This window comes from Hemicordylus capensis, chromosome 2 (assembly GCF_027244095.1).
Source record: "Hemicordylus capensis ecotype Gifberg chromosome 2, rHemCap1.1.pri, whole genome shotgun sequence".
NCBI classification, from domain to species: domain Eukaryota; kingdom Metazoa; phylum Chordata; class Lepidosauria; order Squamata; family Cordylidae; genus Hemicordylus; species Hemicordylus capensis.
In genome coordinates this window covers 247,103,201-247,130,670 of record NC_069658.1, presented here as the reverse complement: position 1 = coordinate 247,130,670, position 27,470 = coordinate 247,103,201, and the positions used below count along the sequence as shown (strand labels likewise).

The 27,470-nt window shown below is 47.5% G+C and overlaps 1 protein-coding gene across 3 annotated transcripts in view; it reads right to left on the bottom strand.

Annotated features, from left to right (window-relative positions):
* Window positions 1-1,243: 1,243 nt before the first annotated feature.
* Window positions 1,244-27,470, bottom strand: part of LOC128342665 (E3 ubiquitin-protein ligase TRIM7-like) — a 38,746-nt gene continuing 12,519 nt past the window's right edge. For 2 of the 3 annotated variants that reach the window (XM_053290323.1, XM_053290321.1), the window contains 4 exons: window positions 26,531-26,553; window positions 23,931-24,049; window positions 7,170-7,202; window positions 1,244-3,349 (listed from right to left, as the gene is read on the bottom strand). In XM_053290323.1, the coding sequence (XP_053146298.1) occupies window positions 2,829-3,349; window positions 7,170-7,202; window positions 23,931-24,049; window positions 26,531-26,553 (696 nt within the window). In that variant the 3' untranslated portion in view covers window positions 1,244-2,828. Of the gene's footprint in view, window positions 3,350-7,169; window positions 7,203-20,412; window positions 22,086-23,930; window positions 24,050-26,530; window positions 26,554-27,470 lie in introns of those variants that run through there. The other variant, XM_053290322.1, reaches the window with a different exon arrangement.

Sequence of the window (27,470 nt, the reverse complement as noted above, 5' to 3'; positions counted from 1 at the left end):
TATGAGGAATTCAAAAATATTTTAACAATTCACCAATAATCAGAGGAGTATCCAATTGCCTTGGGATTTTTTGGGTGGTAGGCACCCCTGCCTGTCTACCACCCACCCCACTTTTGTGCCCCTAGGTGCTACACAATAGGGGATATGGACTGGTTCGGGTCCCATTATACACTATGAGAAAAATAATTAAAAATATTTCAAATATTCATAAAAAATCATAGGGGTGTCTGATTGCTTCAGGGTTTGCATGGTTGTTGGCACCCATGGGTGCTCCACAATAAGGAATAATGGCCTGGTTCGAGTCCCATTATATCCTATGAGAAAAAATAAAAATAATTTTCAAAAATTCATAAAAAATTGTATGAGTGTCCGATTGCTTTGGGGTTTGGGTGACAGGTACCCCTGGGTGCCAGCTACCATCCTAGCTACTTTTCAAGATCCAAACAGGTCCGAACCAGTCCAAACGAACCACCCCCGGTTCAGATCCGAACCGAACCAGGGGTGGTTCGGTTCGGATCCGAACTGCCGAACCAAAACCGGTTCAGATCCGAACCAGTTCGGATCCGAACCGAACCACACATCCCTAGTAGCCGGCCACCTGCCTCTGGCTCCAGGAGGGTCTCCTAGTTGTGTGGACATCTCATTTACATTGTCCAAAGCTCACCTTTAGATGCACAGGACCACTTCCTTATTCATTGGTTATAGACCTGGGCTCATCACCCTTGCATCTTGTCCCAAAACAGAACTTTGAGCCAAACGTGATCTAAAAATAGGAGGAATCTCCTGGGTAGTGTGGATGCCACAAAACGGTTTTGTGGAGTACAGCCTGCCATTTCCTTAGACAATTATATTAGCAGCCATTGGCGGAAAAAGACTAGCACAGCCCCATTGGCCAAACATAAAAGACAGGCCGAGGTCTCCCACTCTTAGACTATTTTGATTCTTTCGTCACAGTTTCATATACCAAACACTATACAAACCCTCAAGTGCTTATTTGCCACGATCTCTGCTGATTGTTTTTGGCAACACCACCTTCCTTGGTACATTTCATTCATTCATTCAATCAATTTATAAATTACCTAACACCTGAATCTCAAGGTGTTAGGTGGTTTACAAATGTAATAAGTGAATGAATCAAATCAATAAATTTTTATTCAAGTGTACACCACCTGAATCTCAAGGTGGTGTACACAACTTAAAACAATAAATAAAACTCAATAAAAACAACAAAATTTTAAAGTCATAATTTTTAATATATGAATTTTTAATAAAAGAACTTCTTAAAAACAGTTCTAGCAAAAGGCCTAAGAAAACAAGTTCATCTTAACTGATTTGAAGGCAGACAGAGAAGGGCAATAGCTTCTATTGACAGGGAGCACATTCCAAAGCTCTTGGGCAGCCACAGAGAAGGCCTGGTCTCCCATCGCCACCAACCAAACAAGCCGCTGGCAGCTGGAACCAAGCCTGCCCATCAGATCTCAGTCAACATCAGGGTTTGTGACAAATGTGCACTCGAAATACCCTGGACCCAAGCCATTCAGGGTTTTATAGCTCATAACCACTACTTGGTATTTTGCTTAGAAACATATTGGCAGCCAGTGCTGTTCTTTCAAAATTGGGGTGATATGGTCTCCTTGGGACACCCCAGAGACAAATCTGGCTGCTGCATTCTCCACCAACTGTAGTTTTCAAACTACATACAAAGACAGCCCCACGTACAGCACATTACAGAAGTCTAGCCTGGAAATTACCAGCATATGTCCCACTGTTTTGGGATTGTTCACCTCCAGAAATGGGCATCGTTGGCACATCAACTGACGCTGGCAGAAAGCACTCCTGGCCACTGCCTCATTCTGAAGAACCAGAGAGAGCTTTGGGTCCAGGAGTTCTCCCCAACTACGTAGCTGTTCTTTTGGAGGGCACATAACCACATCCAGAGCGGGCAGATCAGACTCTCTCGGAAATCTCTCTTTCATGTCCTTTGCAACATGTACACGTAACATAAAATCTTTGGTGATAAAAAGTCAATCTATTGTTAATTATTGTTCTGGGAGCAGAGTGCTTGATGCTTTCTGGCGCAAAAAGAAAGCATTAGGCTAGACTCATGACTGGGGTGTCACTTGAGGGATAATATCGGGGGGGGGGGACACCATTGGACAATGAGGGACAAATCTTTTATGCCTGGCTTTTAATATCTAATTTTAATTTTAATATGGTTTAAATGCTTTTTTTTCAAAAAAAATTGTTTTATTATGTGTTTTTGATTTAAAGTTGCCCTGAGCCACTTTAGGAAAGGCTGTATATAAATTGAATAAATAAATAAAATAACATGTTCCTGGGTGGCCAGAGACTGGGGCTGCCACAGTGCGCCTTCTCCCTTCCCACACCGCCTCCCTTGTCATGTTTCTGCAGCCAGCCGGTGAACAAAGCGCTCACCAGCTGGGAGCAGGAGACACCCCCCACTCTCCTGGGAAGGATTGGCAGGGAGGCCAAGAGGCCCCTCTTCCTGGCCACACACCCTACATCTGATGTTGACACAGGAGGTCATGGCTGGAGTCTGCACACTGTACCCCTCTTTTCTTCCACCATGCAGTTAAACTGTGATGTTTACAACCATTAATGAACTACGGTGTCTTTAAGAAATAGTTTCTAAGGAAAGGGGGGACTCTAGATAAGGGAGGGAGAAAATCAGACTTTTTTCAGCTTTGATTGAAGAGAGAGGAAGCCAGAAAAGGGACTCCTGGTCTAGAAAGCTTTGATTTCTTCTTATTTGCCCTGGTCTGGAGAACGAAACTAGCTGGGCCTGTGAGGAAGATCATGTGGCTACCTCAGAGGGAGAGGGTGAGGAACGAACTATTTCCATACACAAGAAAGAAGGGGCAAACGGTCCCTCTGGTGAAGGAGGCTCCTGAGAAAGTGTAGAGTGGGGCTGCTGTATCCGCATCGGAAAACGTCAGTTGCGGCACATCACAATCCAGAGACACTCGGACCTTCTTCAACGCCCCACACAGGGATAGAGGAGGGCCTAGAGGGGAGGTGAGAGCCCTGTATTGACCTGCCAATTTCCCTACAGCCCAGATCCCTTCCTCAGGACCTAATCTGAAATGGCCCTTTCTCTTCACAGACTTTCTGGCAACCCCCACAGCCCAGTTTCCTTCACCTCTCACAGCCACTTCCCAGGAATGTCTGCCTGCTGTGAATCCCTCACATCCTAGCACACAAGGACAGTAGTCGAATCTCTGAGTAGTCATGGGCAGAGCTTGATATTTGTCTCCAAGTGCCAGGCTTTTACGATCCTCGGACATGATGAGCCAGGGATGTGCTGTGTCTCGATCCAAAACGACGTTAGCTGTAAGAAGGGAGCAGAAGCAGAGTCAGCTAACAGATGGATGGAAGTCAGGGGCCTTACGAGGTTCTTCAGTGATTCGGGACCAAGGTCCACAGGCCCTTTCTTAGTCCAACTCAATCACGACCACCCTCCAAGAATAATGGGTTTTTCTTTCTTGGGAAGGAAAACTAGGATTACATCCCCTGAGCCAATGTGGTGCAGTGGTTAGAGAGCTGGAGGAGGACTGGGGAGATCTGGATTCAAATCCTCCCCTGGTCAGCCATGAAGCTGACTGAATGACTCTTAGCTAGACAGTCTCCGTCCCCCTAATCTGCCTCACAGAATCGTTGTGGAAAGATAAGGGAGAAGGAAAAACAATCTAGACTACCCTGTACTCCTTGGAGGAAGGGAAGCTACAAATGTTGTCAATGAAAAAATACCCTTATATGTGTCTATTCAGGACTTGGAGGGCCCAGGGCAAGAATGTGTCCCCCCACTTCCCCCCACACTTTGGACAAGGCTGAGGAACTTACTAGCAGTTATCCCTGATAACTGAGGAAAGAGGCACCATTGAAAGTGATGGTTCTCTTGTATTGAATGGGGGGCGGTGGGGGGAGCCACTGTCCCTCTCCAACCCCAGCACAGCATCAGTGGTGGTTGCTGGTGTCTACTTGGTGTTTCTTTTTAGCCTGTGAGTCCTTTGGGGACAGGGAAGCAACTTTGGTTTATTTTTCTATGTAAACTGCTTTGACTTTTGTTGAAAAGCGGTATATCAAGATGTGTAGTTGTAGTTGCAACTATGTTGGATAGATTCAGATGAAGACGGGTTCTTGTTGTTTAGGGCTGTTAGGGTTTATGGGTAGGAGGTAGATAGATATTGGGGTGGATGGGGGAAGAAAGAGAACACAGTATTTCAGGAGCTAACTCACACATTACATCAAAAGCTAACAGGGTCTCAGGGGCAACAGCTTGTAAACCAGAAGCATGAAGATTGATTTAAGGTTAAACTAATCTACTTTATTTAGAAGTATATAGTGATAAGAAAGGCCTAAACCCTAGCTGCTACCTACATGGTGGTCAGACAGAGTTCTGGGAAGAAGAAGCAGGAAGTCACTCTCCCAGGAAGTCCCCGAATATTTTCTACCAAGGTGGAGGTGTCATAAAAGCAGAGATAAAGCAGGAAAGAGAAGGAGACCCTGACGATCTCTACTCCCAGTGCCCTTAGTGGTCATTTGGGTTATCAGTGCAAAAGGTCAAGGCCATCTGGGAGCTGGGAGAGAGGTATGAAGCAGGAACAATGTGAGGTGATTCTATGCTCTGCTGGGTGGGAGTTGCATGAAGATTGGGTGTTTGGGAGGGGAGAGATCTGGGTGGTGGAAAAGATTGCATGGCGTACTCCACACATCTCTGCTACAAGGGAGATGCAAGGAGATTCGGCAGGTGAGTGGGAAGAAGGTGTGGGGGAAACTGGGGCTGTGAGTGACCGCTCACCAGGCACATGAGGTGCCAGAGGGCTCATGCCAGGCAATCATGGTCACAGCTGACAGGTGGGCATCCAGGAGCAAAGCAAAGTCCAGGATGACCCCCAGAGAGTGACTCTGTTCTTGCAGAGGGAGTGCTCCCCTGTCAGAAAAGGCTAAACCCTTCTTCCTGCATCAGCTCTCCCACTGACCAAAAGCACCTCTGTCTAGTCTGTAATAAGTCTCAGACCATCACTTCCTTCAGACACTCATTGAAATGACCACCACCTTCCTGGGATCGAATGGCATAGTGAGATGGAGTGGGATGTCATCAGCCTTTTAATGGTGTTCAAACATCAGATGGCCTCTCCTTGCAGTTTTATGTAGAAGTTGAAGGTCCTTTTAATTGATTCATAAATGATCTAGAAGTAGGGGTAAGTGGCGAGGTGGCCAAATTTGCAGGTGATACCAAACTCTTCTGGGTAGTGAAATCCAAAATGGATTGTGAGCAGCTCCAAAAGTATCTCTTCAAAATGAGTGAGTGGGCGACAAAATAGGAAATGCGGTTCAATGTTGGCAAGTGTAAAGTGAAGCACTGTGGGACGAAAAACCTCAACTTCAAGTATATGTGGATGGGATCTGAGCTGTCGGTGATGGACCAGGAGAGGGATCTTGGGGTTGTGGTGGACAGCTCCTTGAAAGTGTCGACTCAATGTGTGGCAGCTGTGAAAAAGGCCAATTCCATGCTAGGGATCATTAGGAAGGGGACTGAAAATAAAACAGTTAATATTATAATGCCCTTATACAAAACTATGGTGCGGCCACACTTGGGAGTACTGCGTACAATTCTGGTCACCACATCTAAAAAAGGACATTGTTGAACTGGAAAAGGTTCAGAAGAGGGCAACCAAGATGATCAGGGGCCTAGAGCACCTTCCTTATGAGGCAAGACTACAACACCTGGGGCTATTTAGTTTAGAAAAAAGACGACTGCGGGGATACATAATAGAGGTCTATAAAATCATGCATGGTGTGGAGAAAGTGGAGAGAGAGAAATTCTTCTCTCTATCTAGAGCAACAAACGGAGGTACTTTTTCACACAACGCATAATCAACTTTTGGAATTCTCTGCCACAAGATGTAGTGACAGCCAACAACCTGGATGGATTTAAAAGGTATTTAGATAACTTCATGGAGGAGAGGTCTATCAACAGCTACTAGTTGGAGGGCTATCGGCCACCTCCAGCCTCAAAGGCAGGATCCTCTGAGTACCAGTTGCAGGGGAGTAACAACAGGAGAGAGGGCATACCCTCAACTCCTGCCTGTAGGCTTCCAGTGGCATCTGGTGGGCCACTCTTACCCTTCGACTTCCAGTCAGAAGTTCACAGCCTCCACACATCCTTGGGCCCCCAAACCCTCTTTAGTCTGTCCTGGGTGGTCTGGTGACTGTGCCACTGGCCCGCGCTGTGCCAGGTGGCTGAGCATGACTGTGGTGAAGGTGGTATCTGAGTGCTGCAGCCACCTGAGTAACTTCATGGAGGAGAGGTCTATCAATGGCTACCAGTCGGAGGGCTATAGGCCACCTCCAGCCTCAAAGGCAGGATTCCTCTGAGTACTAGTTGCAGGGGAGTAACAGCAGGAGGGAGGGCATGCTCTCAACTCCTGCCTGTATGCTAAAAGCAGCATCTGGTGGGCCACTGTGTGAAACAGGATTATGGACTAGAAGGGCCTTGGGCCTGATCCAGCAGGGCTGTTCTTATGGTGAACATGGACAGAGATGCTCCTACCCTTCAACTTCCAGGTGGATGTTCACGGACTCCACACACCCTGGGCCCCCTAAATCCTCTTCAGTCTTTCCTGGGTGGTCTGCTGGCTGTGCCTCCATCCTGCGCTGTGCCAGGCGGCTGAGCGTGACTGTGGCGAAGGTGGCATCCAAGTGCTGCAGCCACCCGCAGCCTGCCCAATCTCCCTCCCGCTCTGTGTGGCCAGGACTGGCACGATTGTAAACGCAAAATGTAGTATCTGCAGGTCAGTGGGTTGAGCACATTCCTTTCCTTGAGCATATTGTGGTGTATAAAATCCTGCATGTGACCGAGAGCCTGACACATGCCTTTCACTAAACTCACCAATTTGGCTTCTATTGATTCTTACTTAGAACCAATCCTCATCTTTGCTATTATGAAGATTACCATATTGCTCTTCATGTCTGTATTGACTCCATCTGATGCACCACATACCAGATCCCCAAGACCATCTGTGTCTAGGGCGGGGCTGGTCATTCTTGGAGCCCAGCCCGGTACTACGGGGCCCATCATGGGCAATTTGCTGAGGGCCCTCTGAAACCTGGGGTTGTTTCTGCCTTGATTGGTTCTCCATTTTTACCTTTCTGTAGTGGAAGTCCAGATACCAGAGTGTCTGGGGAAGCAAAGGGAACAGATATTAAGCATCATCACATCATCATGCTGATAACGCATCCACTTTCCTTGAGTAGCTGGGTCACTGGAACTCCTGGAGAGAGAGTCATGAAATAGTTTAAACTAGCTGATCCGGCGCAGAGTATCTGCACCCCTAGTTTTCCCTGTCTCTCCTCGCCATCTTCATTTCCCCCTCCCTTCAGCCCCAGTCCGTTCTCCCCCAACTAGTTTGCTTTCCCTCACCAGCTAGCTTGGCCAGCACTTTCCCTCCCTGCCCGCCACTGCTGCCATTTTCTCACCCCGTCCCCGTCGCTATTCAGGCAACTGTTCGCAAACTCTCATGAGAGCTGCCACACATGGGATCAGTGACAGGGATACTTTGGAGAAATATATATAAAGGTGTTATAACTTAATATTTAAAACTTTTTAACATACTGCACATGCAGGAGAAAATAGGAGAATAGATAATACAGTGTAAAGGTTAAATTGTATGCTCCAAATGCCCCATTTGTTAAGGTGAGCTGGGGGGAGGGACAGGTTCCAGCATTATAAGCCTCAAAGAGAATCCACTAACTGTCTTACAAACATTAGTGCCCAGACATGTATTCCATCTAGCATGTTCTGTGTCATGGAGGAATGCCTTACATGTTCATATATTTTAATAACCTCTACCTCGCTCTCTATTCAATCAAATATATTTTAATTGGATTTTATTTATTTGTTTGTTTATTTAACACAATTGTATACCACCCAAAATGCCAGTCTCTGGTTGGTTTAAAACAAAACAACAAATTAAAAAGGTTAAAACCTTACAACAATTTAAAATTTAGACTGTTAAAATTATTAAAAACACTATTAAAACAATATCTAATTAAAAGCCTGTGTGAGCAAATGCATCTTGACTGCCTTTTTTAAAGTTGTAAGAGATGGAGAGGCTCTTATTTCAGCAGGAAATATGTTGCAAAGCTTCGGGGCAGCAATGGAGAAGGTCTGTCCCTGAGTAGCCACCAGATGAGCCGGTGGCAACTGCAGACGAACCTCTCCAGATGATCTCAATGGGCAGTGTGGTTCATAGCGAAGAAAACGTTCTCTTAAATACCCAGGGCCCAAATTGTTTAGGGCTTTATAGGTTACTAGTGTTTTTAAGCCCGTTAAAATAACGGGCGCTAGTTGGGTTACGTTTTCCCCCTCTCCTCAACCCGCCGGGAGTAGAGTTGCTGGAGGATAAGGCTGAGGGGTGGGTGGGGGAGTGCTGGTCTACTTCTACTGGTCCCGTCGCCGCTCCCTTTTCCTTCTCCGCGGCCGGGCTGGAGCCGCTATTGGCGCCTTGTTTCTGCTGCTGCGGTCGGGCCGGTCTCTTCTCCCCGCCACTGCTGTTTTTTATTCCCGCCGCTGCCATCTCTGCCCTCCCGGTCCCCCCGCGGGCCCGTCTTTCCCCCCCTCCCTTTTCTCCCTGCCGTTCCTCCCCCCCCCCACCCGCTGCTGCCTCTAGAAATTACAGTATAAAATGGCATGCGCACTTGTCTCCACTTGACCAGACCCGCAAGGGCAAAGTCGAGCAGAGAAAGGGGTACCTTTAAATCTTCCCTCCATAACAGCAGATGGAAGCGCATTAAGACGGGCGAGAGTCAAAGCACGTCTAAATTTAGGAATGGTAATTAGACTCAAATAGCTAGCTGGTTTAATGTTAAACATTTGATCCCCCAGAAAGACATTCTTAGGCAAGGAAGCAACTTCTTCCTGTAGTTCCATGTCCATGATACGTTGTTTGATCTCAATCCTGGCTCGATCATATCCCATTTTGATAATCTCATCCTGAGAAAAACCATAATGAGCCAATTTGTCAAGAATTTGGGTCTTCCACTTGAATCTGAAACAATCAATCTTAATAAGGGGGGCCAATCCTACACAAGAGAAGACAAATTTTAACCAGAATAATATGATATTCCTCCAATAACAAGTTTCCAATCTAATCATACCCACCTCTCGTCTTAGCGCAACATTAGGCACACATCGGGGGACTAACGGTAAGTACATGGTCATTTTTCTTATCGGATCAGAGAAGCTCTGATCTCTCCTACAGTATTTTTAATTGCCTAAATAGTTTTGTGCAACAGTATTCCCTGCCCCCACCCCGCTTCCCTGTAGCCTGTGATAATTTAAATTGGGTCCCTCCTGTTGTCTTAAATGGGGTTACTTCACCATGCTAGCTTTCCCCAACCATGTGTCCTTTGATCCTTATCTTTTCCTATGTGAAAAGGCTTTTCTGACCAGAGGCTTTATTAATTCATGTGTGGTTTTTTTAAAAATAATAATACTATCCTTTTAAGTTTTAGTTATTTGTTTCAAGTTAGACTTACTACAACAACCCTGTGAGATGGGCTGCCTGTGAGGTGGAGTTTTCTAACTCCAGTGAGTTCTTGTTTTTAGAACTTGCTGGTGTTGCAGTTACAACAACCCTGTAAGCCAATCCTGAGCTTTCTGGAATGTTGGCTTTTGTGAATGATATTAAAAATGATTTCCTGTATGCCTATAGCAATGAGATATGTGCCACTCTGTGGGGATGGGGTAGGAAGCCATGCTCTGACGATACACAGTCAGATTCAGATGTTGATCCTACAGAGCTGTCTCAGACAAAGTCATCTGCAGAAGCAAAAAACTATTGCTTACAGACAAGTTGGTACCAAATTGTCAGGCACCTCTGAAGGATCAGATGTTTGTAAACGGACTAATTTTTTGAAACACCCTGTTAATCTTTTTCACTGAGTTAATTTTGACACATCTGCATGCATGGCATTATATTAAGGGACTAAATTCAAACAAGTATCCTCCCTGGTAAACTATGAACATGCTACTACCGTATGTATGTATGTATGTGAGTCCTTTTCAGGCATTACCAAGTACAGTATCCCTTGGCTGTGCTATGCAGGCTGCCCCCCCCCCCCGCCCCACCAAGTGTCCAGCATTTATATATGAAGCACATCAGCATGGTGGTGGGGCATGCCAGTATGCTCTCCCCTAGACATCTGGGGATTTCATTATGTAACAATCTAGACAGCAATGATCTTCTACAATCAGAATATGTTGTACATGAAAAGGAGGCCCCTGTAGCCATCTACATTGTATGTACGTATGTATGATATTTCTACCCTGCCCCTTCTTCCAAGGAGCTCAAGGTCGTGTTCTCTCATTGTATCTGCACAACAACCCTGTGAGGTAGGTTAAGCCAAGAAGCAGCAAATGCCCCTCCTAGTCTGACACTCTAGGCACTACACAGCACCGACTCCCTGGAGTACTAGTATGCTTTGTAAACCCAATCCTGAGCTGGCTTAGTAACATCAGGCTGGGAGCTTCCTGGCTGCCTGTGAGCTATCTTATAGTTATCAATACTCCTCTTTTAGAGGAAAAGACCTTTCATACTTCAAGAAGCAGGCACTTGTTTTTGTGTGGATCTAGAGCAGACAATGATTGGCTGCTTTGAAAAACACATAAAATATAGTACAGAGCCAAGAAAAACAGAATTGATTAGAATTCTAAAGTGTTTAGATTGGATAATTCTGCACTGTTGATGAGAAAACAAACCATTTTCAAAACATATGATATGTACAGCAGAGTCAGCATACATTATGTTATATACAACATACAAGATGTATTTAACACACACGTACACACACATCATATTGCTATTTAGTTGTTCACTGTTCTTTTGTAAGGAAAGTGAATGGCTCTACATGCATAAGGTCTGGCCTATACACATGATGAAATATCCTACATGTCCATGCATGACTCTTGTATGTAGCTCCATCATGTAAGATGAATGCACACAGATATGTCATTGTACATACAAGCAGGAAGCAGCAATCAATTCACTTCAGTAAGCCTACACAATTTTCATTTTTACACACACACACACACACACACACAGAGAGAAATGGTCTGATATGTAATTGTTTTGTCAACAAATTTAATTTCTTTTTTTTTAAGGATTTGTTTTATAGAAGAGAAAATGGACTTTTATAAGAAATAATTTAATTTCTTATAATTTCTCTTGGGAGGTATTAGCTAGTCTGGTTGTTTTCCAGTGATTCTGTCAGTGACTAGGGCAATACAGACACCGGCTTGATCTGATGACTGCCTCTATTTAATCGGAAGTTCTCAGTGAACTATTAATGCAATGTACATTATCTCTTAGTGCTAGACACTCTTACAGGTGTCTTTGAAGCGCAAGCATATCTTTAAAAACCACAGTTCTGTAGACTGTGGTATCTCAAACTTTCTTTGATTCTATTTCATCTACAAAGTCTAGACCTGTCCCCTAACTAGGATCTCTCTCCCTCCCCTTTCCATCTCTGACACTGTTTTGCACCTAGTCCTTGTCACTGTTTCTTTGCTTCCGTTTTTAACAAATCTCTCCCCCCCTCCCCCGCTCTTCTTCCTACATCTCTAATATGAATTAGCCTGGATTAGGAATTAACTTGAATAAGGACAATTACACTGACTCTGCTTCCTCTTACTTCCTCAACCTGGCCCATAGCTAACTAGGCTCTCCCCACCCCCACCCTGTGTTCTTGTCACTTTTTAACCATCTAGATTTCCTTTGCCTCAGACACTGTTTTTCACTCAATCCTTGTCAATGTCCCTTCTCCTCTGACACAGTTTCACAACTAGTCCTTGTCACTGCTCTTAATCTTTCATTCTTGCTTGCTTGCTTTCTCTATCCTCAATAGGACTTAGTCTTGGTCAGTAATTTTGATGCATTTAATTAGTGTGTGTTAATTGATTGCTAAAGAACCAGAACTCTCATTTCCTAGTGAATACACAAAATACAAACTCCCCCCCACAAGCGACAGATAAATAGAAATTGCATCTGTCAGCCTACCTGTGCATGCTTGCGCGTGCGCACACACAGACACACTCACACACACACACATCAGAAGCCTCTAGTGGTCATAGATCTGATGAACACTTAACGGTTAGACCACACCATTTGAAGGGCCCAGTCCTGCCAGTTTTTTGGAGAACTGTTTAAAAAAAAAAAAAGCCTTGTTTCTTAGACAGCAAGGCATTGTCACTGCATAACGAAAGAGATCATGATTTTAGTGTTTTTAAGAAGCTGTATTTATCAGAATGTATGAAATTGTCCTACTTATACATCACACACAAAAAGCATTATTCATTCATTCATTCATTCATTCATTCAGTTTCTATACTACCCTTCCAAAAATGGCACAGGGAGGTTTACACAGAGAAATAATAAATAAATGAGATGGATTCCTGTCCACAAAGGGATCACAATCTAAAAAGAAACATAAGGTACACACCAGCAACAGTTACTGGAGGTACAATGCTGAGGATGGATAGGGCTGATGTTTCAGGGGCCTCTCAGGATAAAACTCCCAGGATAGCCTCATCACAGAGACAAAGAAAAGATGATCCAGCATTAATTGCAGGGCAACTTTTCCTTTTAAAAGGGGAAAAATTTCAACTTCAGAATCCATAGTACAAAGTTAATGTGTATGGGTTCTTAAAATGCCGAATATACCCTATTTAGTTAATCTGAAGAGCATTTTATTTTCTCTCTTAAAAATAACCTGCTCTGGGGCTAACCCGAGGGTGCACAATTCAAATGTTCTGATGGGCTGGAACCAACCACAATGGTGTTCAGGGGTCAAGGGCAATTTTCAGCACATTATTCAATTAAAATTAATTATTAAAAATATTAATTCAAGCAATTATTAGATAGTTGTGGATCTTTCCCCCTTTGGCAAGGGACCCACAATTTTAACTAAGGATCATGGCCAGAAAATAGAGCCTGTGTCCTTGCCCTTAAAAAATGCCAGCCCCAAACAAATGCAAAATCCTCTCCTCTCTCTCAATTGCTGTTGATTTCATGTTGCAATCCTAGTCATACTTACTTAGGGTTAGCTCTGATGGTGGATTGACATGTTTTCCTGAGCTCCTCCACTTCTCATCATTATAACTGTTATTCTTCCCTTTTTTAGTCCCTATCTTTATACTGTTTATCTTATTTTCTTTTAAACTAGCTGACCCGAGTGCCGCCGCTGCGGCCGGGCCGCCCCCACCCCGCCACACCACCACTACCTTGCTGTTGGGCGGGCCAGGCCGCCCCCGCCGCCTCACATCTGCGGCCGGGCTGGGGCCCGCCGCGGCCTGGCCCACCGCTGTGGCCTGGCCCAGCGGTGCGGCCAGGCCTGCCGCTTCGCCTCCGCGGCCGGTCCCGGCCAGGCCCGCCGCCTTGCCTCCGCAGCCGGGCCCGCCTGGCTCCCTGGCCATGGCCGCCACCGCAGCTGGGCCGAATGCGGTGGCCGCCGCCGCCCTGCGGGGGCCGAGTGCAGCCGCCACCTGCTGGGCCGAGTTCGGCCGCCGCCACCGCCTTGCTTCCGCAGCCGGGCCCGGCCCGGCCAGTCCCGCCGCCTCATGTCCGTGGCCGGGCCAGGCCCAGCCAGTCCCGCCGCCTCACGTCTGTGGCCAGGCCAGGCCCGCCAGCTCGCCTCCGCCGCCGGGCCCAGCCAGGCCCGCCGCCTCGCATCCGCGGCCGGGCCCACCTGGCTCCCCGGCCATGGCCGCCGCCGCCGCCGTTCTCCTGGGTGTGCCAGGACCAATCAGGCGCCCCAGCAGCCCAGCCAATCAGCTGGATGTTAATATCATCAATGAATTAAATAATACTATGATTCCCAGTTGGGACCCTGTATCGTGCTTCGAAGTTGAAAGGCTTATTAAACCTTTTCCTAGAGGCAAGGCCCCAGGAAGCGACTTTATTACTATTGATGCGCTTCAGTCTAATCTTGATTGGTGGGTACCCCGGCTTGCTTCTCTCTATTCTTACATCGACTTCACGGCTAATATCCCCTGTGATTGGGGTGTAGCCATTATTATACCCATTTATTAAAAGGGCAATAGGGATGACCCTAAAAATTATCGCCCAATCAGCCTTCTAAACGTGATTAGTAAGATCTATGCTAAACACCTATTTTATAAATTGGTGGATTGGATTGAGTCAAATAATGTTCTGGCCCCGGAGCAGGCTGGCTTTTGGGCGGGCCGGTCCACCCTGGAGCATGCCCTCACTCTACAATTCTTATCTGAAAAATATTCCAGTAAGCCAGCTTCCGGACTTTATGTCACCTTTATTGATCTTAAATCCGCATTCGATCTTATATCCCATGAAAGGCTTTGGCGTAAACTGTGGGATCTTTCAATAGACAGAAGGCTGTTATTATTGATTTCTTCCTTGTTTGAAGGCGCCTTTCTGAAAGTTCGCTGTAATGCACTGGAGTCCCTTTCAAATGCAATACCTACATACAGGGGCGTGAGGCAGGGTTGCATCTTAGCTCCCTTATTATTTAATCTATATATTAACTCGGTGGTCTCTTTTGTATCCACACCTTCTACGCATCCTCCCAAAATAGCAAATAAGCATGTATCTATTCTTTTATATGCGGATGATATGGCAATCATGTCCCAAACCCCAATTGGTTTGAGACGTGCTTTAGGCCTCCTTTCAAAATTTTGTTCCCAAGAGTCCATTGAGATAAATTATGAAAAAACTAAAGTCCTAGTCTTTGCAAAACGACCTAGGCAATATTGCTGGTCCATCAATGGTCATAGGATTGCACAGGTCAACTCCTTCAAATACCTAGGAGTGGTTTTTCATTCATCAGGCTCACGCAATGCCCACCTCAAATCTACTTGGTTGACGGCACAGCTAACTACGAACCTTATTACATCTTTACATTTCTCGAGGGGGGCTTCTTATATTCCCGCTGCAATTAAACTATTTGTATCTTAAGTCCACTCTCAAGTGCTGTACGGAGCCCAAATAGGACCTGTTAGCAACTTTACGCCTTTAGAAGCCCTGCAGTCTAAATTTCTAAGATCTATATTGTTAGTCCCCCGATGTGTGCCTAATGTTGCGCTAAGACAAGAGGTGGGTATGATTAGATTGGAAACTTGTTATTGGAGGAATATCATATTGTTCTGGTTAAAATTTGTCTTCTCTTGTGTAGGATTGGCCCCCCTTATTAAGATTGATTGTTTCTGATTTAAGTGGAAGACCCAAATTATTGACAAATTGGCTCATTATGGTTTTTCTCAGGATGAGATTATCAAAATGGGATATGATCGAGCCAGGATTGAGATCAAACAACGTATCATGGACATGGAACTGCAGGAAGAAGTTGCTTCCTTGCCTAAGAATGTCTTTCTGGGGGATCAAATGTTTAACATTAAACCAGTTAGCTATTTGAGTCTAATTACCATTCCTAAATTTAGACGTGCTCTGACGCTTGCCCGTCTTAATGCGCTTCCATCTGCTGTTATGGAGGGAAGATTTAAAGGTACCCCTTTCTCTGCTCGACTTTGCCCTTGCGGGTCTGGTCAAGTGGAGACAAGTGCGCATGCCATTTTATACTGTAATTTCTATAGGGACGCCCGCTTAAGATTAGTGTCCCCTTTGCTGCAACGTTTTCCTGGGCATTTGGATGACTTCTATTTGAAGTATTTACTGTCCAGTCTTGAGGACAACATAATTAGCAAAATGGCAAGGTACTGTTATATCATTTGCAACATCCGCTTAGGTTTTAAATAAAGTTTTGCTTTCTTTTTTCCGTGATTCCTGTTTTATTATTGTAATGGAGGGTCCTCTGCTCTCTTTGGCTTTCAGTAAGATCTATCTGGAGTTCACCACAACTGTTTTAATTTTAACCTGTCAGTATTGCATTACAATCTGTTTGATTTATTATGCTGAGTTGTTGGGTTTTTTTGTAAGTATGTATGTATGTTTTACTAAGTATTGGTCTATGAAAGCAATAAAGGACTGACTGACTGACTGACTGACTGACTTAGGAGTAAGCATGACTGGAAGACCTGTGGGAATATTTCCAAGTAAACATGCATAGGATGAGAGGAAAGCTGGTCTTGTGGTAGCAAGCAAGACTTGTCCCCTTAGCTAAGTAGGGTCTGCCCTGGTTGCATATGAATGGGAGACTTGATGTGTGAGCACTGCAAGATATTCCCCTCAGGGGATGAAGCCGCTCTGGGAAGAGCAGAAGGTTCCAAGTTCCCTCCCTGGCTTCTCCAAGATAGGGCTGAGAGAAATTCCTGCTGCAACCTTGGAGAAGCCGCTGCCAGTCTGTGAAGACAATACTGAGCTGGATAGACCAATGGTCTGACTCAGTATATGGCAGCTTCCTATGTTCCTAACATCGGAGACAATACAGAGCTCTGAGGGACATCATACCAAAGTTTAGTTTTTGAAGAAAAACAGTCCCCGAGGGACACCATCTGGAATCTGTCCGAGAGGTAAGAGTGGAACCACTGCAAAGCAGTGCCTCCCACACCCCAACCCCCTCAGATGCTCCAGAAGGATACTATGGTCGATAGTATAGAAGGCCACCGAGAGGTCCAGAGGACCAACAGAGTGACACTTCCTCTGTCAATTCCCAATTGGAGATCATCCATCAAGCCGAACAAGGCAGTCTCCATCCCATAGCCTACCCAAAATGCAGTCTGAAACGGCTCTAGATCATCAGTTTCATCCAAGAGTTGGGAAGCCTGGAGTTGGGAAGCCACCACCTTCTCAATTACCTTGTCCAGCCACGGAAGGTTGGATACTGGCCTATAGTTGCTCAACTATCATTTTAAACTTGTGGTTGTCATTTCTCCTGAGGAAACTGCCTGTAGGGTGAGGGAATTATGCAGAGCTGGTAGAAAGAAACTACAGGTGGACTCGTATGTTGGAAGTAATTGAATTCTATGAAACACTTGACTAGATCACTAAAACCTTGGGCTTGCTAGTTACCACAGGATTTTTTTCACTCATTGGCCAGAACCCTGGAATATAAAGAGGTTGGCAGTGTTTCTCAACCTTTTTGGAGTCAAGGACCACTAAATTCTTCGTGCAGAGTTTCAAGGACCGCTACATTCTTCATGCACAGTTTCCTGGACCAGCAGTTAGTAAAGGGGTTTCAAGTTTATTAAATTTGGCATCTTTTGCAAACATAGAATATTAGGGGTTCTCAACCTTGGGTCCCTCAGTTAAACTCTCATAACCCCCAACCACAATGGCATTTGGCCATTATGGCTGGGGATTATGGGAGTTGAAGTCCACCAACATCTGGGTACCCAAGGTTGAGAACCCCTGTATCTAAAAGCCTGGGTGAACAAATTTGTCTCCAGTATGTCTTCAGTATGTGTGGGGTGGGGGTGCTTGTGATTACTCAATGGAGATGGATGGATGGCCCAATGGATGTTGGGCCATTAGAAAAATTCAAAAGCTACATGGGGCCAATGAAAACAACACACAAGCAAGCTTTTGAATTCCCCAAAACGCTTCATCAGGCTGGATGTCAAGCAAAGCAAAAAGGAGGTGAGGAGAGGAGAGCTGGGCAAGTTCAGTAGAGCTGGAAATCTACAGTTTAACCCTCTCATGATGGAGGTGGGAGTTTTAGCAGGAGTTGTGTAGTCGCAGGGCTGGATCCAGACAACGTTAATCAGGACCACCCACTGAAATTAATTTAGTCATCTCTCATTTGTGTCAATGTTGCTTGGTCATGATCACCTGGCTTGATCTGGATCCTGCTCTTAGATGTGCACTTTGTGAGGTGGACCTAATGAAACCAGCACAGCTCCTCCAAAACTCCTTAAAAATGGTTACATGGCAGGTGCTGGGAATGGGTTTTTATTTAACGGTGAAAGAAAATGTGAAGAAGAGCGGTGGGGACGTGGCATTAAAGGGAAGCGGGTGATTCTGAGATTGTGGAGGGTGTGGGGTGTTGTAGTGGTGGATGCCTAATCTTCCTCACTGGGGAGACGAGGCACTGTTCAGGGTGGGTGAGGCAATGGTAGACTGGACTGCACTCGGAAGGTCGCCTGGGTCCAAGAGCTGCCGCCACTGTGCTTGCGCACCAGAGTGTAGCAGGTGTTCCCCCATCCTATCTCACAACATGCGCTTCTGTGCCCCCCTCCCAACTCCCCTGCATGCGCCAATCACACCAGCCTGTCTTTGGGGCCACACAGCTCACGTGGTCCCACATGCTGCCTGCACATACCTGCGAGGCGAGCCAAGGCAGCCCTCCTCCCTCCCTCCTCTGCTTAGCCCTCACCGCGGCATAATCCTGGCCAGAGGTTGTCCCCTGCACCCGGCGAGGTCATAAAGGGGACCCCCGTCTTCCACCGGCGGTGGAGAGCAGGGGGTTATAGGGGGCCAAGGGACCATAACACTCCATCAATGCAAGAGGGAAACGGCATTTCCTCTCAAGGTGCCTTGGCCACAACAGGCAGCTGGTTTTAAATTGGTTTGGGTCGGACACGAACCGTGCTGGGCATCAAATCCCCAGGATCACTTCATTCCAGTGCCATTCAACCAATGACCCTTTTGCATGAGCACACAAAATGGTATCTTGCCTCTTCCCCGTACCACACCGCCTCCCTCCTCAACTTAGCCCTCCTTGGTACACGTACTTGCTCCCCCTCCCCCAAGGAAGGTCCACCTGCACTCCCTTTCTGCAAAGCCCGAGCCAAGGCGGCCCTCCTCCCTCCCTCCACCACTTAGCCCTCACTGCAGCATGATCCCGGCCAGAGGTTCCACCCCCTGGTGAGGTCACAAAGGGGACCATTGTCTTCCACCAGCAGTGCAGACCAGGGGGTTACAGGGGACCGAGGGACCACAACACCCCACCGATGCAAGAGAGAAACAGCGTTCCCTCTCAAGGCACCTCGGCCACAACAGGCAGCTGGGTTTCACTCCATCAACCTTTGGCTGCAAACAATGAGCATGCAAGAACCAGCAGCCCTTCAAGTGGCACCCACTGCCATACCTTTTCCTTGATGCCCCCACGCTGCATACAGTTTGAAGCTGTAAAGATAGGGAATAAGATAGCTGTAGGAAGATCTCAGTAGCACGTGGAGGCAAGGCACAAGAAGGGTCCTACGCCTCCGTAATACTCTTCCTCTTCCATGCCATGTGCAAAATTGAGGAAGTGAGTGCCTTGATTGCAGTTGTTGGGGGGCGGGGTTGACTCCCAGTCAGGGACAGGAACCCCTTCGGGGACCGGCAGTGGTCCAGGGACTGGTGGTTGAGAAACTGTGGGCGGGATCACCTTCAGGTTTTTCCTTTTATCTCCACAAATAAAAGGCTTTAAAGTATTTTTTAAAACATGGGATTAAGGAAAGGAGCTTGTAATAATACATCGTAATTTATATCTGCTGAGAAAAGCGATTATCTTTATTTCGCGTGGGAGAGCAACTGGCCCTATCCATCCCCAGCACAGCATCTCTCCAGTGGCTGTTGCTGGTGTCTCTCTTATGTTTCTTTTCAGATTGCAAGCCCTTTGGGGACAGGGAGCCATTTCTTCTTCTTTCTTTCTGAACTGCTTTGGGAACTTTTGTTGAAAAGCTGTATATAAATATTTGTAGTCATAGTTATATATTTAATTGCATCCCCTTCAAGCCATTTTTCACTACAAATCTTACTTATATTATGACCCTGAGTTCTGAGGCCCGTTTGGGGAATGAGTTGGGATGGGAAGCCCCAGCTATACCAGATCCACCCCCTCCACAAGGAGGAGAGGAAACACCCTGGACAGTGTCCTCAGACTCAAAGGACTCCGTAGACAATCCACCTGCTGAGAGGGGGACTCCCCAGCCTCACCACAGCTTGTGTCTGAAGGCTAGGGCACAGGCCCTCTAAGTTCTCCAGCCCCCCACAGAAAGGGGCATGGCCAGGATCCACTCTCCTTTCTAAAGGGCTCAGCCTGCTTCGGGACTTTGTTGAAGCAACACAGTAGTTGCAGCAGTCTTACTCCCAAGTAGATCCAACTTCCTGGCTTCACCTTGGCTTGCTTGGACCTTGATTCCCGCCTGCTTCAGCTTGTACCCAACTTGCTGCATCTTAACCCTCACTTGCTTGACTGTGACTTGCACTGCTCCTGCCTAGACCTGACTTACGGGCTTTTGACCCTGGCTTGTTTGACCTCCATTCATGCTCCTTCTTGACAGAAGAAGCAGCAGGACCTCAGCCTGTTGACCCTGCCTTGCTCCTGTGGGTGAAGCCCTGTCACAGCGGGGCCAGTTCACCTTGATTTCTGCAGGCCATGATACATTACAAATCATGACAGCTCTACAAATGTACCTAATTCCAAAGCAATCTGTTAAAAATGGTTCTTGGATTGGTACCGCAATCAGATCATCAGTGAGAGAGAGAGAGATAAGTTTATTCAGTCATTGACCAGTAAAAGATCATCAGTACATACATTCATTTATTTACGGTCAGCGACCAAATAAACACTACAGGAAAAAACAATATAATACAATACAGTAACATAAGTAAAAATTTAAAACCATTTTGCAGACACCTTATTTTACATGCCTCCGAACAAAAACAAGTAATCCTATGAGTGACTTCTTCACAAAATGGGCAATATCATAAAAAGGGCAGTTGAACAAAATATGTGTTAATGTTTCTTCCTCAGCAGCTCCACATGGACACAGATGTTCCCCCAAGGGGATCCCTCGAAATCTGCCCTCCAAAACAGTTGAAGGGAGGACATAGAAATGGGCTTGAGAGAAGGCCTTTCTCAGCCTAGGTGTAGGCAAGTGTGCAAGGTACGCAGCTGGCCTCGGGTAATTTGAATAGCTAAGATAATTATATCTGGAAGCAATCAGGCTAAGATCACTCTGCTTTTCTATGTCTCTTACACTCTGTGTAATGATTTTTTTTTTTTTTTTGCCTGATCATAATTTTACGTTCTTATATATTGCTCTGAGAGGCCACAATTACCCAGGCTCAGGGGCGTAACGACGGCAGGGCAGGCAGGGCACGTGCCCTAGGCGCCATTGCAGGAGGGCACAAAGTTGCTGCCATGCCCCGCCCACAAAAGCCACAATTAAGGTTTTTTGTTTTTTAAATTTATTCACCCCCGCTGCTGCTCACAGTTGCCGCCGTTGCCGCCACCCTGGCTGGCCCGCCCCCCTCGCCCCCGCACCTCCCACACGTGCGCAGACGGAAGCTCCAGGTGCCGGCAGGGGGGCGGATGCTCTCCCATTGGCTGCTCCAAAGAGTCTGTGCCTGCTTGTGTGCTTCGGGCAGTTGCAGCGGCTGGTAGGCTCTTCCCCCGCCCCTTCCGTTGCTGAACTTTCCCATAGGGCACAGGCGCGCCCACCCCTTCCCCAGGGAACTGCTCGCCTGCTTGCCAGCTGCCCCTGAGCACAGCCGCCAGAACTTTTTCCTTTGTTTTGTTGCTAAATTCTGTCCTGCCTCAGTCTGGCACGCTGCTGGAGAGAGAGCCGAAGAAAGGCAGGTGGCGAGGATCAAGGTAAGAGGCTACCCTGGGCACAGAGGCAAGTCATTCTGTCCAAGGGAGAGGTAGGGGTACGGAACACCTGCTGCTGCGCTGCCTCCGATGCAGCCTCCGAAAGCCCCCTTTCTCTGAGGAGCCGCCTCGCCGCCTTCTCTCTCTTTGCATGCCAAGTGCAGGAATAGTTTCCCCCTGTTGTCCCCCCCCCTTTAAAATTTCCGGGTGCATCCCTCTCCTGTGTGCGCTGGGCGATGCTGTGGTGGCCAAGAACCTGGTGAGTCCCCAGCTTAAAGGCATTGGTGTAGGGTGTGTGTGAGAGAGCATTTCTTTCAAGCACTTAAAGTTTCCCGCACGTGGCGGGCAATGCATCACAACTGCGTCAGAGGAGGCTTGGACGAGCAGCAGGAGAAGGCGGAAGTTGGTGATTGTGGGCAAGCGAGAGGCGGCCCTGGTGGCGGCTTTGGGCGAGTGAGCTGCCGATGGAGAGGCTTCGGCATTTGTGGGGAAGCGTGTCTTGGAGGCTGTGTGAGTGCCCTGAAGAAAGATGGGGTGGGTGGAGAGACTTTCCACTATACCGGAGAAAGCAGAAACAACAGCAGCAAACAAGCGCTCCTGTTAATCTCCCGCTGGAGAATCAAGCCTGGCTGGCATTCTCCCAGGCTTCCTCAGCGGAGGGAGGATTATGCAATAACATCCCCTCCTTCGCGGTTAAAAGGAAACAAGGAGAAAAGGAGACATAACATTTCTCTCCTCCTCCCCGCCCTCGTTCCCCCGCAGAAGTAGCAGCAGCAGCAGTCTCACCCTAGTTGCCTTTCCTTTGAGAAAGAAAGGGGAGGGCTCCTCTTGTGTGCTCTTTGGGCACCTCTATGAGCTGAGCTCTCATGGCAAGAGAGGTTGGTTTCAGAGGGAAAAGGAAAGCGATTGAGCAGGGACCGGGCGGGGAAGGGGAGCATCCTCATAGTATAAATAATATAAGCAAGGAAAAGGGTCCGGCTCAGGAGTTGTATATGATTTAAAATGGGCCACCCAGCAGTCCGCAGTAATATAATTATCCAAAATAAGGGGACGTTCTTTCATACCAGATGTTACTAATCCCCAAAATAATCTGGAGTCTTTTTATTTAGCTGCAGCAAGAAAGCATTCGCATGCTCCCCTCACCATCTCCCATTTCTTCACTTTGATGAGCTTTTAGTATTCTTTCTTAAACTCTGTTAATTCCTTGGCCAGTTCAATAGCTAAATTGAGTGTATACTGATTAAGTTTGGTGACCAGCTGCTTCTTGGCTGTAACACAATCATGGTCAAACCAACCTCGGAGTCTATGTCTCCTGGATACCCTTTCACCTAATTGTTGCCTCAGAAGGGGCTGGAATGTCTGAATTGTTGGAAGTGAAGGATTATATGCTGTCTCTTGTCTCAGACAGTGGAGGACAGACTAGTGAGTCAGAGGGCTAGAGGACCAAGACAATGGTCATCCCTTCTCTACTGCAATATCCCTTTGGAATGCAGATTGCTAATCTCAGGGAGTTCCTTCCTTCCAGCCACTTCCTGTTCCTCTCCCTCTTCTCTTCCTGTCCTTCTACCTTGCAACATGCAAGCAAGCTCTTCTCTCTGCACCATGTGTGCAGAGAAGATGCAGAATTCATTTGCATCCAGCTAGCTAGCTAGATTAAAGGTCCTAACACCTCACTTTCCTATCTAGAATGGAGTTCTCTAATAAATGCCATATATATTGATTTGAAACTATGAACTGGCTCCAAGTTACTTTACTCTCAGCATACACGCATGCCTAAGTGAATTCCGCTGTGTTGTGCCTCTGTGCACTCTGCTATAATGAAAAAGGGTTTCTCTTACCAGAGAGAATTCCTAACATGAATAAAGTTCCCAAATTTAATTTATTTGGCAAAACACTTGTTCTTGTACCTGTCCAGCGAGTAAATTCCCCTTCGATATCACTGAAAGTTGTCCCATTCAGGATGAATCGATTTAATGAATACATCATTTGATCCAATAAAAATCCAGCCAAATTATAACCGCGATCTTTAGATCGTAGCGGATGTAAGGGGAATGGGAAATCCCTTTCCAGTGGACACTGCTGGAACGATGTACAGACTATAGAACATATGCTCATCAGAGCCCAATCTGGCTTTCTAGTCTTGCAGAGTGTTTCTGGAGTGTGGGCAGGACTCAGAAGTATTAGGGCTCTGGGGCAACAGCGCTCCTGCTAGGGCAGTCGTGGCCAGTGAGGGCACCCCCAGGGGGATGGTGGTGAGAGGCACCTTGAACCCTAAATTAGTAGGTGCTGACCTCTGTCCCGGCTGCACCGGCAAGCTCTTCCAGGCAGCAGCACGCCGCCCAGCACAACATGAGAATATATAGAATTGGTTATCTCTTCTTTGAGTCATTCCTCATTACCTTTGAACTGCTTCATGACACCCTCCAGAAAGGCGTTGATGTCAGATAAGTCCCAGATCCTCCACTTCTGGGCAGGAGGAAAAGCCACTGGCTCCTCAAAGATCTCCTCCTTCTCACACCTGGTGGAGAGCAAAGACATTACGGCTTCATCCATCCCATTGAGAATCTACAGGCATAGCAGATGAAAGGAAGAGGATGAAACAGCAGAGATAAAGAAAAGTGATAGAGGTGCTTACAGGGTGGGGGGAGGAATTGTCCCTCATGACGACTGCTGGCACCCCACAAGTGAGGCATTTGCAGGCCAAACTAGCGGCAGCCTCACATTTCCTCATGTGTGTGCAGTCATGTCCTTTCTCCTCTTCCTAAACATCATATGACATCATGCTCAGCATGGCTTTACCGCAGGATTAAGTGGGGTCAAGTAGGGCAAGTTATGAGGTCATATATTAGCCACATATAAGCAAAATTGAAGTAATTCGACAAAACCTGAGGGCCGTTCGCATAGGCCTGCCTTGATGCGGTTTCTCTCCATTCCTTCCAAACTTTAACCCTGCCCCATTCAGACCGCCTGCTCCCGGGTCTTTCTCTGGTCCCTCATGGCCAGTGGCTCTCAAGAGGAGGCAGGCGGCCATGCCTTTTCCCCCCTACTGTGCATGCATAGTGTGCATTTCTGAAACATTTTATTTCATCTATGAAAATTATTTTCAATTTCCATTTAAAAAAAATTATTTTGAGGGAGCTTTCTGCTAGAGCGACGACTTGCAAACCCAGTCACAGACCATCCGCCGCCCCCCTCCCCGCCCCAAACCTCTGTGTGAAAATTGTTGGTGCCACTCTTCTGCCGGGTTTTATGCTGTCTTTTCATTTGTGCACAGGACATCATTTTGATTTACCTCATTCCTTTTAAATTGGGGGCGGGGGTGGAAGTTTACTTCCGCAAGATCAGCGACTCACCAAACAGACCACATCGACTTTTTGCTGTGCCCCACAGCAAACAGCTTCTCAAGTGATCAGTGATTTGTGGCATTGAGAGCAGATGGGAAAGTTTATTGGAATCCACATTTGGATTGGGGCAAGTTGAAGTGTAATTAAGTTCAATATAAGGGTAATTTAGAAGCAACCATGTGCAGCACGGCCCACTGAACGTCCGCCAAGCCCATCTGATGAACACTGCAGCTCTGGCTACGGGCAAGATATCGTTCAGCTTGCTGACAACATCTTACTTCACCACACTGCCTATCAAGTGTTCAGTGATGTAGGACACAGATCACAGACCACTGCTCAAATCTCTAGATCAACTGTGATTTTAAATAAACTGGCTGACCCCGCACAGAGGATCTGTGCGGTCATGCCCTGAGCCTGTGGCATCCCCCACCCTGCCCCACAACTCTCTCGATCCTCTCTCCCCCAACTCTCTTGCTCACTCTCGCTCTCTCCCCCTGCGACTCTCTTGCTCGCTCTCCCCCCGCACAATTTGCCTGCTCCCCCCGCAGCTCGCTCCCCCGCTCCCCCCGCAGCTTGCTTGCCCACTCCCCCGCGGGCTCTCCCGGTCCCCCGCTCCCCCCGCAGGCTCTCCTGCTCCCCCTGCAGGCTCGCTCGCTCCCCCGCCCCCCTGGCCACTCGCTCGCCCGCTCCCCCCGCCGCTCTCTCGCTCGCTCGCTCACTCGCTCCCCCTGCTGCTCTCTCGCTTGCTCCCCCCGCCGCTCTCTCGCTTGCTCGCTCCCCCCACCGCTCTCTCGCTCGCCTGTGTTGAACTGTCATTGTCCAACTGTCCTTCAGTCTCCATTTCTCCACCGACAGGTGAGAGTGGGCAACAGTAACGCGTTCTGAGGTAGCCAGCCGCCAGCCGCCCCCTTCTGCCAAACTCGCTGGTGCTTGCTGAAGTGGCCCAACGCAAACTCCCTCCCTCCAACCGACCCCAGTGGGCAAACTTCCTCCTGACGGCGGCTGTGGCAGGCGGGCACTAACAATGGCTTCCCTGCCACCCAACCACTTTGAGCAGCGCCCTCATTCCAGCCTCAAGCTCCTTGCCGCGTTTTGAGGTAGCTAACCGCCACCTGCCCCCTTCTGCCGAATTCCCTGGTGCTTTATGTTGCAGCCCTCCACAAACTCTGTCACCAGTCCCCAAACTCCCTGCTTCACGACCCCAGCCGACAAACTCCCTGGCTTTCGCACTCTCCGGCTGCTGCCTTCTCGCTTTCCAAACTCTCACGCTGTCAGCCAATTGCCCCACCGTCAGTCAACTGCCTCCTTCTCTCGCCGCCCCCCGCCCCCCATCAGCCAATCGCCTCCTTTCTGCCACGTTCCCACGCATGGCCCGTCTTGGAGAATTAATAATATAGATGCTACACTTGGAAATAAATGTAGAATTTAGTTTCTCCCAGAGCTGGCCTTTTGAAGAGCTTCTCTTAACCCTGCAGAAACAGAATTCTTTCTTAGTCAGGATTGCACTACTGGGAAGGCAAAATTCCACCAGATGACCACCCAATCAAATAGCAGAACCCGATGGGTTATGTGATGAACAAAATGGTTCGTCATATGCCATCTAGACCCTGCCTAGCACCATGAAGCTGTAAGAGAAATGAGTGGGTTCCACTTACCTCTCCAAGGTCCTTCTAACATCCTAGAGTTGGGGGAAGAGAAAGAAGAAGGAACCCAGTTAGTGGTGTCATCAAAGAGCTTAGGAAATAGGAAGCTTGGCCTGATCCAGCAAACCTCTTCTTATAGACTTCAGTTAATAGAGCCATCTCCTTATTCTAAGCCAGAGCCACTCCCTCTGGAGACCAAGGGAAGGAGGGCTGTCACTTCCTCCTCCTCCTCCCTCCAGATGTCAAAGCAGCAACCAAGGTACGGAGGTGGAAGTCAGAAACGGAAGTAGATCAGGGGAGGATTCTAACAGACACTTTGGGGCTGGTCATGATGGGGAGGAAGAGGTTCAAAAGGCAGCCTTTGTCAGTGTCCAGCTTTCACAAAAGAAAACACCCAGGCTGTCCAACCAGGGATGGGGAAACTTTGCAATGACAAATATTTACATACCACTTTTCAACAGAAGTCCCCAAAGCGGTTTGCATAGATATAAATCAATAAATGGCTCCCTGCTCCCTGTTCCCAAAGGGATCACCATCTTAAAAAAGCAGACACCAAGACAGACACCAGCAACAGCCACTGGAGGGATGCTGTGCTGGGGTTGGAGAGGGCCAGTTCTTCTCCCTCTGCAAAATAGAGAATCGCCACTTTTAAAAGGTTTCTCTTGGCTCAGTTAGCAGCAGTTATGCTGGGGGTTGGAGGAGATGGGTATTCAGAGGCATCCTGCCTCTGAGGCTGGAGGTGGCCTATAGCCCTCAGACTAGTAGCCGTTGAATAGACCTCTCCTCCATCAATTTATCCAAACCCTCCTTAAAGCCATCCAGGTTGTAGGTTGTCACCACATCTTGTGGCAGAGAATTCCATACGTTAATTATGCACACGCACCAGTCTGACGCTGAGGGTATGGCAAGAGGGTATGCTGCTGCCCCGCACCAGCCGGCAGGGGAAACACAG